This window comes from Chaetodon auriga, chromosome 13, assembly GCF_051107435.1.
Source record: "Chaetodon auriga isolate fChaAug3 chromosome 13, fChaAug3.hap1, whole genome shotgun sequence".
Taxonomy (NCBI): Eukaryota; Metazoa; Chordata; class Actinopteri; order Chaetodontiformes; family Chaetodontidae; genus Chaetodon; species Chaetodon auriga.
Genome location: NC_135086.1, coordinates 20,621,628 through 20,634,652, shown reverse-complemented (window position 1 = coordinate 20,634,652; position 13,025 = coordinate 20,621,628). Strand labels below are relative to the sequence as shown.

Genomic DNA, 13,025 nt, shown 5'->3' with positions numbered 1-13,025 from the left:
TCCCCGTTATGCTAACTGTGGATCCACTCCTCTAAGCAATGCGTATTATCTCAAAAGTGAGAAAATGAGAACTTATAACAACTGCAGTCAAATATTAAATGATGAATAGCAGAGTGTGGCTGCTTTTGTAGTGGATCAGGGCCGTTTTTCATCCACATAGAAAGTGTGTGCAGCAGGTAGAAAGCCCTGCACAGGAGATGAATAGGCTGCATGAGTGTAGACAGGAAGTAGATCTGACAGAGCAGCCAGAATCAATAAAGTTCAAGTTTTCAAATGTATGCCTACAGACCATATGATGAGAAAACATAAACTTTTATTACTATCAGTCTCTTCATGTTGGAAAATGCAAGAGGCCGACTGTTGCTCTGCAGTAGTGTGTGTTATGGTGTTACTCTGGTCAGCCAGAGACTCACGAATAATGATTTTACTGTTCTCATTCCTGTTTGTCTGTTATCACGGTGCAGTACAACACAAAGCACAGGAAGACTTCCAGTTCAGATAGTGCTCTCTACAGAGCTCACACCTCATAATTAAGGGCTTAAGTAGTGTGAATAAATCATTTCCTGATGCTTTATTCATCAATAATAACCCCTTTGAATGAATAACTAGTGCTAGTAATTCTTTTCTAGAAGGTGGTGGTTTAACATCCATCTGAGGGGTCCAAAGTGTTATTATGGTTTATCATAAGTCTAATTGTTGCTGTTTGACCAAGAAAAAGTCATTCTGGAGGAGGATAAAGGGCCCTTAAAGGGTTTTTTTTTTCTACAACCTGGCAACCCAAAGGTTCTTCTTCTTAATAATGTCATACAAACACACCAAAAAGCTTGTTTATTCACCATTAATAAGTGAATTAGTTACAGTTCGCTGTACAACCTGTGTAAACACTGTGTTCTTAAGAAGTGCTACAGCTTGAACGACAACATTAAAACTGAACGGCTTTCTCTTTAACATGCCGGCTGTGGCCCGTCTTTCAGCGTTCAGTGCCTTTAATCTTTGGAGCCTCACTCCAATCCTGCACATTGCATTAGTCCTGAAACTATCTACGGCAAGTTCTTCCATCTTTGGCCTTGTTACCAGAATTATATATATATATAAAAAAAAAAGAATTTGAGAAGTCATTTTCATAACACAAAAAGCTGCATACATGAGATTTAAAAGAGAATATCAAATCAAAATCAGTGTAATTGCAGCCGAGCAGCAGCGAGATTCAAACAGCTCTGTCAGATTCTGTCTGGAGGCGAACCCTCCTCTCCCCGTCTTTATCTCTCCTGCTCCCAGCCTGTTCTCCCTGTCCATCTCTCAGTATTGATCTTCTTTAGCCTGTCTCTTTATTAACCTTTCTGCTCGATCCTTTCATCACACCACTCCCCTCTCCTCTTTTATTTCTGTCTGTTACCTCTCAGCCATCCTCCCTCTCCGTCCGTCCCCGTCTCTTCACCTCCTCGGTCTCCCTGTAGAGTCTGCCGTCCTCCATCATTTCCACTGTATTCACACCGTCTCTCCTCTGTTTACTCAGGTCTCCTCCTGCTGTTGTTATTTTCTCTCTTGCCCACACACATAATGCCTGCTTCCATATTATTTACATCGACACAAAGTCAAGGATGATAAAGAGAAGCAGATACTGCTGTCCACAGTATTATGTGAAAAATATGACCCAGACTGCATCACAGTCAACCATCCAATGCAGCCGGAAATAAACATTGTATGTATGTAATGCTAACTGTGTCGTCTGCAGCTCCGATCTGATGATGGGCTTCTTCATCACCTGTCTCATCATCCTGATGGCTGTCATGTTCATCTCAACTGTGTACTGCTGTTTTGGGGTGAGTCGTCTCTGCTTGTGATGAATTGCCAAATAAACTGGACGCCGTGTGCAGATCCAAGACTTTGGTCTTTTCTTGAGTGAATCAGACATCACAGAGACGGATCTGTTAATCTTTCATCAGGCTGTGGTTTGGTTGTGCTTGCTTTTGATTGCAGATGATGTCAATGATCTAGAAGTTTTAACATAATGTGCCCTTGACCTCATAGCAGTTTTTAACTCGGTTCCTTAAGACAAAGTCCAGACGTCACTGCTGGAAGCTGCAGCTTGCAGATTATATGGAGATTGTTTGTGATTTAAAAATACACGTCACATTAGCCTTTCTCCTAAAAGAACACAGCTCATTTATCTCAGTCTGCCATGTTTTTGTCCATCTGTTGGTGGGTACCTGTCGTATCAGCTAAGATGATCGGCCCTCCGTTGGCCTGTGCTGAAGTCATGCTTCTGTCGTTGGGGTGTGTAGCACAGATCATTACAGAGCTCTTCAGTTCACACCAGTTTGGGCTTTAGCTTAATATTTGCATGAGGCTCAGAGAATATTTGCTCTGTCTCCCATTCACTCACAGATTTAAGAATGTGTTTCCTGTTTTGGTGGAACATCTTTGCTAGATCATGACCTTTTTGGGGGCCAGTGTGCAACAGAAGCTAATTTGACCATAACTGGGTTTGATGCTTTTAATATCAGGCATGAATGGAAGATGCTTTGAATTAGATTTGTAAAACAAACAAACAAACAAACAAACAAAAAAAACCTAGTGTATAGCATCATAACAAGAGCAGATTGAGTGAATGATAATATATATTGTGGTATAAAAGGAAAATGTTTGTAGATCTGGAGGCAGAGGTAAACATGCTGTTGTTTGTGATGTGATTTCGGCAGCACTGAAATACAGTCCTTCATGGGACGATGAAAGGAGTAGATATTTCATAAAATATCATTTACTCCTTTAGTGAGCTGAACACACACACACACACACACACACACACACACACACACACACAACATTTAATGATTCCAGTAAGGAAAGCGTGTTCCCACAATGCGTCTGTGTAAACAGATTTATGTCCTTACAACAGGAGGAATACACATCACACACAAACACTCTCACTGTTCACCAGGTTGATTGATAGTGGAACTCAGGATGTGTGCGTTTGTTATTTGTGCAACCTGTTTTGTGCAAATGCGGGTGCATAAGTGAGCACACTTGAAGGCAGGAACAGGAAGGAAAAAACAACTCACAAAGGAGGCTTTTTTTCCCATCTATTTCCTGCTCTCACCACCTGCTGACAGGTCATGAGGGGCGGAGAGATCTGTGGAGCTGCTGTTGATGGTTTTCACTGATGACTCATGGTTCTGTTTGGGGAAAAAAAAAAAATCTCTTCCACATGTTCATCTACTGAACTTACAGAGAGGATTTTTGGAGTCAGTGTTCTCATCAGATGTTAGATAAAGTGACCCATGGTAGCTCAGACACTGACCTGCAGATCTATAGTATTTAGAGACGTATGTATCTAGTGGCTGCAGATGGAAATGAACAAAATAACATCAAATCAAATCTTTTCCCTCTGTGCCCATTACTCACTCCCTCGCTGTCCTCTGGTTGTTCCCATACTCTCAGCTCTTCCCAGTCCATCTGCAGACCCTTTCTAAAAGGATAGTCCAGTCCAGACTGAACAGCACCCTGGTGGGCATCTTCACCATCATCATCGTCTTTCTTTCTGCTTTCATCAATATTGTAAGTTCTCACTGAACACAATTCCCCAAACACTAATCCTTTTCTGCTCACAGTTGTCAAAGCAGAGCATTTTGCATCCTTATTCTAAAAACCACTCCTTCTCTGACGTGCCCTCCCTGACCTCGGACCCCATCCAGTTCACCTGCAGCAGCCACGACCTGCGGAGCTGCATCAAGTTGGAGCTTAACATCAGTCTGGAGAGTGTGAACATCTGCCACGCCCGCCTCCTCAACTACAGCCTGGACTCACAACACAGCTGCTGTGGAGAAGACGCCCTCATCTGCAGCTTCCCCGAGGTACACCTGTTCCTTGTTCTGCATGTGTATTATTTGCATCTGATTCAAAATCCCTTCAAGGGCTTGTTAATGCAAAACAACAAGGTTTATTCTGTGGTTTGTGTCAACAACAAGCAAAGTTAGAGCTGCCACGAACAAATGCAAATAAGAGTAAATGAGACAGGTTTACTTACTTGGAAATCAAAAAGTTGTCTGAAGGCTAATTCATTTGAAGCATTTCTGCAGGGATTTGTCACTAACTGTGTTGATCAGATATATCTGCTACAAATGTTCAGTCAGCCTCATTCACCGAAGACTGCTGGGAGGTTTGCTCCAAACCAGTACCAGCAGAGCAAAACAAGAATTTTGATAAACGTCGTTTTATCCAATCATAGATGTGGCTGTCTGCTGTGTCCAGTGGTGTAATCAGTCAGCTCGAATGTCATCATGCCACAATTTGCCTCACATTCTGCCAGTCGAGCGGTGTAATTCATGAGGCAAGATATTTTCTGCCTGAGCGTCAGACAAGAAACAACACGGTGACTGTAAAGCAACACCTCGAGTGTTTTATTGCTTTTAGAACAAAACATCGCTGCAATGAAAAGAAGAAAAATGTTCAATCTGTTTCAGTGAAGCGTGTGTAAAGGTGTATTTTAAGTGCTAAGTGGGGGTAATTGCTGGTATAAATGTTAACATTTGGTTTGCACAGTAATGCGTAAAGAACAGTTAAGTGGTCAAAATGGTGGGTTTATTGGCTGTTTTATAATACCTCTGGGTGAGACTTGTTCAGTCTGAACCGCGTGTTACAGAATGTAAAGCTTGACTATCAAACATAAAAACAAATGTACCTTTCCCTCCATCTTTCTCCCTCAGTACTTCTCGTCCTGTGTGCTGCTGAGCCTGCTGGCCAGCTCCGTCTTCCTGCAGATCAGCAGCATCGGTAAACTCTTCCTCATGCTCTTCATCGAGCTGCTCTACCTCCTCATCCTGGAGGTGCCCAAAGTGAGCCTCTTCGACAACCAGGACCTGCTGGTGATGGCCAAGGCCATCGAGGTTGGGTGAGTCACTTCTTGACTGCTGTGTGTGTGTGTGTTGTTACGCCCGTGTTGTGTAAATCTTTGACCGTGTGCGGATGTGCTGACTGCTGATTAGCTCCTCTCCGTTCTTCCCTTCACAGCGAGCACTTGAACGGAACAAGGTGAGACTGATGACAGCTTCTATTACCAGACCCCAAGCATCACCTCTGTCGTCTGATTAAGCTAACAGCATCATTATCACTGTGGTGGCACAAATGTAACTATAATGACCTGCTGGCAACAGATGCTAATGCTAATGAGCCAAGATTTAGAGGGCAGCTTGTTTTTGTGTCACGGTGTAACGTTCTGTTACGTCCGCCATAAAACATGTGAAAACCTAACGTGTGTGTGCTGACCTCCAGCTGTGTGATGGACTCCAAGGTTCCTCTGAAGATCATGACCCCGGTGGTCATCACCGTCTTCGTTCTGGCCCTCTACCTTCACGCCCAGCAGGTGGAGTCCACGGCCAGGCTCGACTTCCTCTGGAAGCTCCAGGTGTGTGAAAGTTACTTCATATTGGGGATAAAAAGCAACATGTAAATCATTAAATTTGAGGGTTAAGACCTGGTTTAGGGTCAGGGTTAGAGAATGTCTCCATGGAATTCATGCAATATCTCCTCAAGTGATTGAAACAAGTTTGCATGTATGTGGTGTTGAAAGATCCAAGACTCCTTTGGGGAACTTTACAAGATGTTTCCGTCAAGTCAGCTGAGGTGTTCCCCTTCTCTTGGAGTGTTTGTTGTAAGTCTGTAGCTACCAACAGGCCACCCAGACAGAAATGCCTTTGTTGTCAATCAACAAGAAAAGGGTGGAGGCCTCACCAGAACCCCGACAAGCTCGACTAACTTTCTGCTATGGGCCCACTCGACAGCATGGCCGGACCAGCTTAGGTCAGGTCCGCTGCAGTCCACATCTTCCTCAATCCAACAACCGAGCCCTGAGTCGGTTTCAGTTCATGTAGTTTAACAAATACACGAAAACTTCAGGGATTAAGGTTATCGCCCAGTGACAGTGACAGTCACAGTCGCAACCAGAAGTTGCTCCATGTGTCCACATTCCACACTCACATTCTCTGTGTGTCAGCTCTGTTGACAACCAATCAAAGAAGACAAATGACAGCCTGTGAATTGTGAGCAGATTAATTTTAAAGACAAATCCACTAAAAATCTCTCTCTTGAGTATCACATGTACTCACTCGCTATAGGCTCCAAAGGTGGCTTTGAAACATTTCCGTCTTGCTCTGACATGGAGGATGGCAGCTGCAACGATCATCGATTCACCAAGAAGTCGCTAGGTAGCGTAGAAGCAGTGTATCTAGCTTTGAGTGTTTGGAACACAGTGAATATATGGATCGAAGGCAGAGAGGATAAGGGTAAGTGACCTGCTGGTGGCACCCCATCAATAATTAGGATCATCCTCTGGGGACTGTGCACATCTGCAGTGCATTTCATGGCAAACCACCCAGTGGTAGTTCAGATTCACTCTGGCTTTTCCCCCCCGTGTAATTTCTGTATTGACCCCAACGCAGGCCACAGAGGAGAAGGAGGAGATGGAGGAGCTACAGGCCTACAACCGCCGTCTGCTCCACAACATCCTGCCCAAAGACGTGGCCGCCCACTTCCTTCAGCGCGAGCGGCGTAACGACGAGCTCTACTACCAGTCGTGCGAGTGCGTGGCGGTCATGTTCGCGTCCATCAGTAACTTCTCGGAGTTCTACGTGGAGCTGGAGGGCAACAATGAGGGAGTGGAGTGTCTGCGGCTGCTCAACGAGATCATTGCTGACTTTGATGAGGTGAGATGTGAACAAGTCCAGCTGGATGTTTGTAAATCTGTGGCTTCCACTGTGAGAGCTGCTGATGTCAGTGCTGCTTTATTAGACTCCTGTTTCCCAGTAAAATGAGGATTATGTTGGTTTTTGACTGGTTTGACTCACGAATGCTTGTAAAAAGAAAAAAATTTAAGTTAGTTGCACCATTCCCACCAACATTATACAGACTTAAAGTGTGTAATGCTTCATGAAGGCACATCTAACACTAACAGACACGGAGCAACACTAGCATTCATGTGCAGTCCTGTTTGTTCCCACCTGATGAATGTTAGTCCAGTATTCACTGTAATTTATCCCTGCTTTGGTCTCCTCCACTCCTGAGAAAGATCCCTGGCTCTTAAGCTGCTTGATGCTCAGCTATTTTCTGCCATATGATCAGCATTACACAAAATGACTCAATATGAATATCAGAAATATTTCAGAACTACAACTAACAAAGATTATTCAAATGTGTCTTTTCTACTAGAAAACTACAGAGGAAATAAAAAGTCAGCAGGAGATTTTAGACTTTGTTTGATCCAATGAGCCTGAATCCAAACCCTGTGTAAACCTTCCCTTTCCCGCCACCTTTAGATCATCAGTGAGGACCAGTTCCGCCAGCTGGAGAAGATCAAGACCATTGGATCCACCTACATGGCCGCCTCCGGCCTCAATGACTCCACCTACGACAAGGCCGGACGCTCGCACATCCGCGCCCTGGCTGACTACGCCATGAGGCTGATGGACCAAATGAAATACATCAATGAGCACTCCTTCAACAACTTCAAGATGAAAATAGGTGAGCTGCAGGAGGGAAAGACGGGCAGTTACTGTTATGGACTGGACCTCAAATGAAGGCAGCCGTTCCTCTCAGAAGAATAAGATCTAAGCTGCCATGTTGAAAATGAAGATTTCATTCCCAATCAGTGTATCTGTGTTGGGAGAGAAAGCTCCATCCAAACATAAAGGAACCTGACATAAATAAATAACACTCTGTCAATCAAGTTTGGTAAAAAAAAAAAAAAAAAAGCAGAATAAATTGTTTCTGCATCCATTTTTCATCAAAGTCTGGCTGGTGTAGCAGTAATTAGGTCTCATGCATCTTATATTTGTTTTTCCAATCTCAGGTCTTAACATTGGTCCTGTGGTTGCCGGGGTGATCGGGGCCAGGAAGCCTCAGTATGACATCTGGGGGAACACCGTGAACGTGGCGAGTCGTATGGACAGCACAGGTGTACCAGAGAGGATCCAGGTGAAGTGAAGCGACGCCGCACTGAACAGTTATCCCAGAGTCACATTAGCGTGGCGACAACAAACAACACCAAACAACCAATGAATGAACAGTATAAATCTGTCTTATCCCTCCAAGCTGAAACAAGTCTGAAACATGAAAAGCTGTCAGAATACATTCACTCGGGAAGAAATCAAGGGTGAGACTGAAATGGCTCATTCAAACTGTATTTGCAGATCTCAGAGCTGCTGTTGGTTTTTGTTTGCGTCTCTGAGTTTGCTCCAAGCCGTGTTGGTCAAAAATGAGAAATTGATCTAATGTGCATGAGCTCTGTAGAACTGCCTTTCAGACATGGCTGATGGCTGGATTTAGAAACTGTCCATTCAAGTTAATGAAAATTGTTAATTAAAAATGGCCATATTGGTTTCGCTCTATCAGGTTTGAAATCATTAAAGCTTAATAACTCAAAGCGACTTTGAACACAGATGGAACCCTTTAATTTCATCTCACCCGTCTCCGCTGCACCTTCTGAGAAAGCACTTACGCCGGAGCAAACGCGAGCCACAGCTTCCTAATGAGCATGAACGATACAAAGCAGCAGCGCGAGGGTGGAAGCACTGAGATTTCATTTATTTGAGGAGAATATTCAGTATTCAGACACAGACGAGCAGAGAATACTCATCAAAAGAGCTGATAGGGGCTTTTATACAGCTTTATACGCCTAATTTATGTTTCTAAAACATGCAGGATGACACAGGAAGTATTCATAAAAACAGGTTATTAAAATATTGAATTACTTGTAACTTGCACTGTGTTTGGTAGCTTTTTTTAACCTACAATCTAATGGACACAATCCATTGAGAATGCAGATTTAGCTTCAGGCTAACTGTAACTGTAATGTTCGACCCAGCAGAAGTCTCCAAAAGGGACAAACATAATGAAGATAAAAAAGACGTTGCATGTAGATGGGCTGCCTTAGATTTTATTTCTCACATTTTTCTGCTTTCTTTGTATATAACCAGTAAAAGAAATCTGTCTGACTTTTAACTAACATTTGAAGCGATAGAAAAACAGACCTCAAGGTTATATAACCATTGTTCAAACAGCCTTTCTATAATTGCACACATGACTTGCAGCAGATTGAAATTCCGCCATTTAAATGCCATTGAAGCAATGATTTTATGTAAACCTGATTTCAACCCAGACATCTAGACACCTGCTGACCTAAAAATCACCGCTGACTGAAACAAAGACAGAATAATAACATTCCTCCCCCTCTCTGTCCACAGGTGACTGCAGACCTGCACCAAGTACTGAGCTCCTATAACTACTCACTAGAGTACAGAGGTGTGGTCACCGTCAAGGGCAAAGGAGAGATGATGACCTACTTCCTCACCAGTGGACCACCTAGCAGTTAACCCCAGCTAAGCTAAAAATGGACAGACTGGGGCAGGCGCCTTAACTCTGCCTCTGACAGCGAGCAGGCTCATGGACCTCTGACAGCTCATGGCGGATTGAGATGGATGGAGCGTCCCCTCTCGCCACGCCGATCCTTTCTTAAACCACCTGAGGCCACGATGGGAACGGGTGAGAAAATTCACCCTGAAGCTCAGCCTGCGGAGGACACTATGCCTGAATCTGCAATTGAGACCAAAGATGTCCAATCAGTCCGTAAAGACAGACATTAGCGGCTGTGCGAGTCTGGGTCTTAAAGGAAAAAATGTTCCCGAAGAAACTTTATTTGCTTCAATTCAGACGAACCTGCAGGAGGACATGAACTACGTCACCTCCTCCCTCTCTCTCTCTCTGCCTTTCTCCTGCTGAGGTGTATATGTACATGTAAAACAGACAGTTTTATGTGTATGTATATGATTTAATGTACTGTATGTAAAACACATTTTGTCCATTTTGTCGTGATAGAGGTACAAATCTCTCAAGTGTGGACGCTCAGCCAGCGCGGCAGCACTATCCGTCCTTCTATCAATGTCTGATCACGTCACTAATTCAGAGATGGATGGAGGAGTCGCGGTAAGTTGTGTCTTATCGAAGAGTGTCTTACAGGTAAGAAGGCTCCTCAGAGACAGTTTGGACTGTTTTCTGCATGAACGGAGAGAAAAGGTTTCCACAGTGTTTCCGGGAAGCGCGATCAGACGTATAAATTCACAAACTCACACTACAGTATCGACAGCATACACACACACACACACACACACACACACAAATCACAAAGAGGATGTCAATGAAGAGCTTTTTCTAATCTTCGACATTTTGTATTTTGACTTCAGAACACCAAACCCTATCAGATATTTTAAGATTCTATATTTTGTACATTAATATATTAGAGAGCTATGTATAAACACCGACGTGTATTCAGATGTACATACTGTATCACTCTCATGTAGGATTTCAGACGTCCTCGTTGGTGTTGCCTGGTCAGCTCTGGCAGATCGACGCAGCTGAATGAACCAGCGGCCATTTCTCTCGCTCTTTTCCCCCGAATTGAGTGTTTGTCGATCTGCAGGAGGCCAGCCGTTTGCTGATTAGATGGCGCCACTTCTGCTGATTTCCCTTCGCTGGTGTGTTTGAATCTCACGTTGAGAAGGAAGTGTTAAAACGGAGTGAGTGCGCTCTTTGAATGACAGACTACAGCACAGGAATGGATCAGTCTTTTTTGCACTCCAGTGCTTTCAGCCGTCCACCCCTCCCTGCACCGCACCGCACCGATGGTACGACCCAATGAATGTCCAATAATCTCCGACGAGGCCTTTAATATGAACTCTACACTGACGATGGTGATGATGCTCATCCTGTGGACAGGGACAGACGAGCCCGTGTGGGAATGTGCCCTTTTATCTGCTGTTTTTCTGTTGTTTTTTTTTTTCCTTATCAAAGCAGTTTTCTTCAGTATTACAGCATTACTCAGCATGTCATCAGACAAACTGTCTTTAACCCGGTGGTTTCATAGATTTGAGTGATCTTTTAGTGATGTTATTACCAAACATTACAGCTGGTTCTGTTTGTCTTGGCTGAGTCACAGAGTAATCAGTAAATGTCTGGACTGTGTCGAGTTTTTACCTGAGAGTAACGCAGCACATTAGAGGTGGAAGCTTAAAGGACAAGGCGAGGGTTTTTTTATTTTGTTAGCTTATGAAGAGACCAACATCAACAATGTGTCAGTCCATCTCTCAACACTTTGACACTGTTGTTTGTAGCAATCAGGAGGAAACAGAGCGTCTCTCGGGACTATTTCTGTATTTAATACACACTTGGTGCATCGTGCTAGTGAGTATTTACTGCACCGGGATGTCGAGTAACTCAGTGATGAACTTCAGTGGATGGAGGCTTGACTGTGCCACTGCAATAATGAGGCATTTTTGCAGAGCTTAAATAGAATATGTAGTAATGAGTTGATACATTTTAAATAGTTTGTTAGAAATTAACCACTGTCATTGAATTTGAACTAAAGTTATGCTTTAAAAAAAATTCTTGTCATAAACAAAAGATAACTCAGTGTTAAAAACGTAATTAAAACCCACGTAGCAAATGCTAGTGCTCTGATTGGTCAGTTGCAAAGTGTTTGGCGGGAGTCTGGCCAATCAGAGCTCCTGCAGACTTCAGCATGTGGAAGCTGAATGTGAAATGTGAAAGCAGGAAGCAGACGTGTAGTCGGATAGAATTATTATTAATTATTGTGTGGTTCCAAATTCCAGGAATAAATTCTAAATGACCAATGATCAGATTTTTTGACTTTGGGTTTTTTAGAATGCAGAATTCAAAATAGGATATATAAATCTAATTTAACACCTTCCTAAAACGGATCCATTCATTAATTGGTTTGAATTAAAGTTGTTTGCCTCCAGTGGCACACTCCAGCCTCCAGAGCAGCGTCCATGTTAATGCTGAAACATGTCGCCAGTGTGGCTCATTGATGTGTTTGAATTGTTTTTGGAGCTCCACGGCGCAGAGGAATAACACAGATCAGGGTTTTTTGATGCGGGCAGCACTTGTTGATGATTTTGGTGTTTTCATGAGATGTCTGAAAATATCGAAGGAAAGAAGCTTAGCACTTCATCCAAATGTTTGCTTCGAGCCTGTGGAATGAAATCGAGCTTGTACTGGTCTACTCTCATGGTTTCTGATTGGTTAATGTACTGTACTGCTGCAACCATTATCTTCACACACCACTACTAAAACTTTAAAGTGTCATCCCACTTGACTCATCGAATGCAGTGCCATTCTACGCCCACGTGAGCCCCTTTTCCTCCAGCTTGTTGAGCAGGAATGTGCCATTAGAGGAGACGGGGGGCTACGGAGGAGGCACAGATCAGAGATGAGGGGTGCAGCTATGAGGTGCCTGAATAGATCCTTTGTTTGGTTGAAAGAGTAGAACAAGCTCACCTTTTCATCTTTACAGCTGAGGATCCTCACGATGACTCTGATTAGATGACAAAGCGAGGCAGCGTCAGAGACAAACCGTGGGTTGTTCTTGTTCTCATGCCAAACACTATGCTTTTTTTAACAGTCAAATAAACTCCTGAGATGTTTCACAGGTACCACATGATTTCACCTGGATTCTTTTCTGCCTGCTGTCAGCTCACTGATGGTTTCAGACGAATGCCTCTTTACTGCGTGCAAGCTGCTGACCGTGCCAAAGCTAAAGATTCTGCAGAAAGAACAGCAGAGACATCAGACATACACTACATGGCCAGAAGTATGTGGACACCCCATGTTTTGCACAGTTCTCTGAAATCATTATGCTGCAATGATACCGGAGACATTTTAGACACTGCTTTTAAAGCTGTCTGAGCTGGCACTGTGCTCAGATGCCACCTCTTTTTTCATGTTCCTATAGCTCACCAACAGATGGCAGCAGCACTACATCTCTTGCTTTTTACATGGGTTTCTTTGCACCAGGATTACTGTTTATATATGATGGAAGAGATGGAAGCAAAATGTTAATCTGCTGATTAGCACCCTGAGTGTTACTTCATCCATTACAGCTTTAATATCTATATTTATACAGAAGTCAAATCGCTGGTCATTACATTGAATAAGAATGAATTAGGCTTTTGGCAATT

At 43.4% G+C, this 13,025-nt stretch overlaps 1 protein-coding gene across 1 annotated transcript in view; it reads left to right on the top strand.

The window, feature by feature from the left end:
• adcy5 (adenylate cyclase 5) overlaps nucleotides 1-12,503 on the top strand; it is an 80,326-nt gene extending 67,823 nt beyond the window's left edge. Inside the window, exons 12-21 of the mRNA XM_076746515.1 lie at nucleotides 1,736-1,823; nucleotides 3,442-3,558; nucleotides 3,696-3,854; nucleotides 4,707-4,891; nucleotides 5,011-5,031; nucleotides 5,272-5,404; nucleotides 6,438-6,701; nucleotides 7,311-7,515; nucleotides 7,844-7,968; nucleotides 9,237-12,503. Coding sequence (XP_076602630.1) covers nucleotides 1,736-1,823; nucleotides 3,442-3,558; nucleotides 3,696-3,854; nucleotides 4,707-4,891; nucleotides 5,011-5,031; nucleotides 5,272-5,404; nucleotides 6,438-6,701; nucleotides 7,311-7,515; nucleotides 7,844-7,968; nucleotides 9,237-9,365 — 1,426 coding nt within the window. The 3' untranslated portion in view covers nucleotides 9,366-12,503. The remainder of the gene's footprint in view (nucleotides 1-1,735; nucleotides 1,824-3,441; nucleotides 3,559-3,695; nucleotides 3,855-4,706; nucleotides 4,892-5,010; nucleotides 5,032-5,271; nucleotides 5,405-6,437; nucleotides 6,702-7,310; nucleotides 7,516-7,843; nucleotides 7,969-9,236) is intronic.
• The last annotated feature ends 522 nt before the right edge of the window (nucleotides 12,504-13,025 follow it).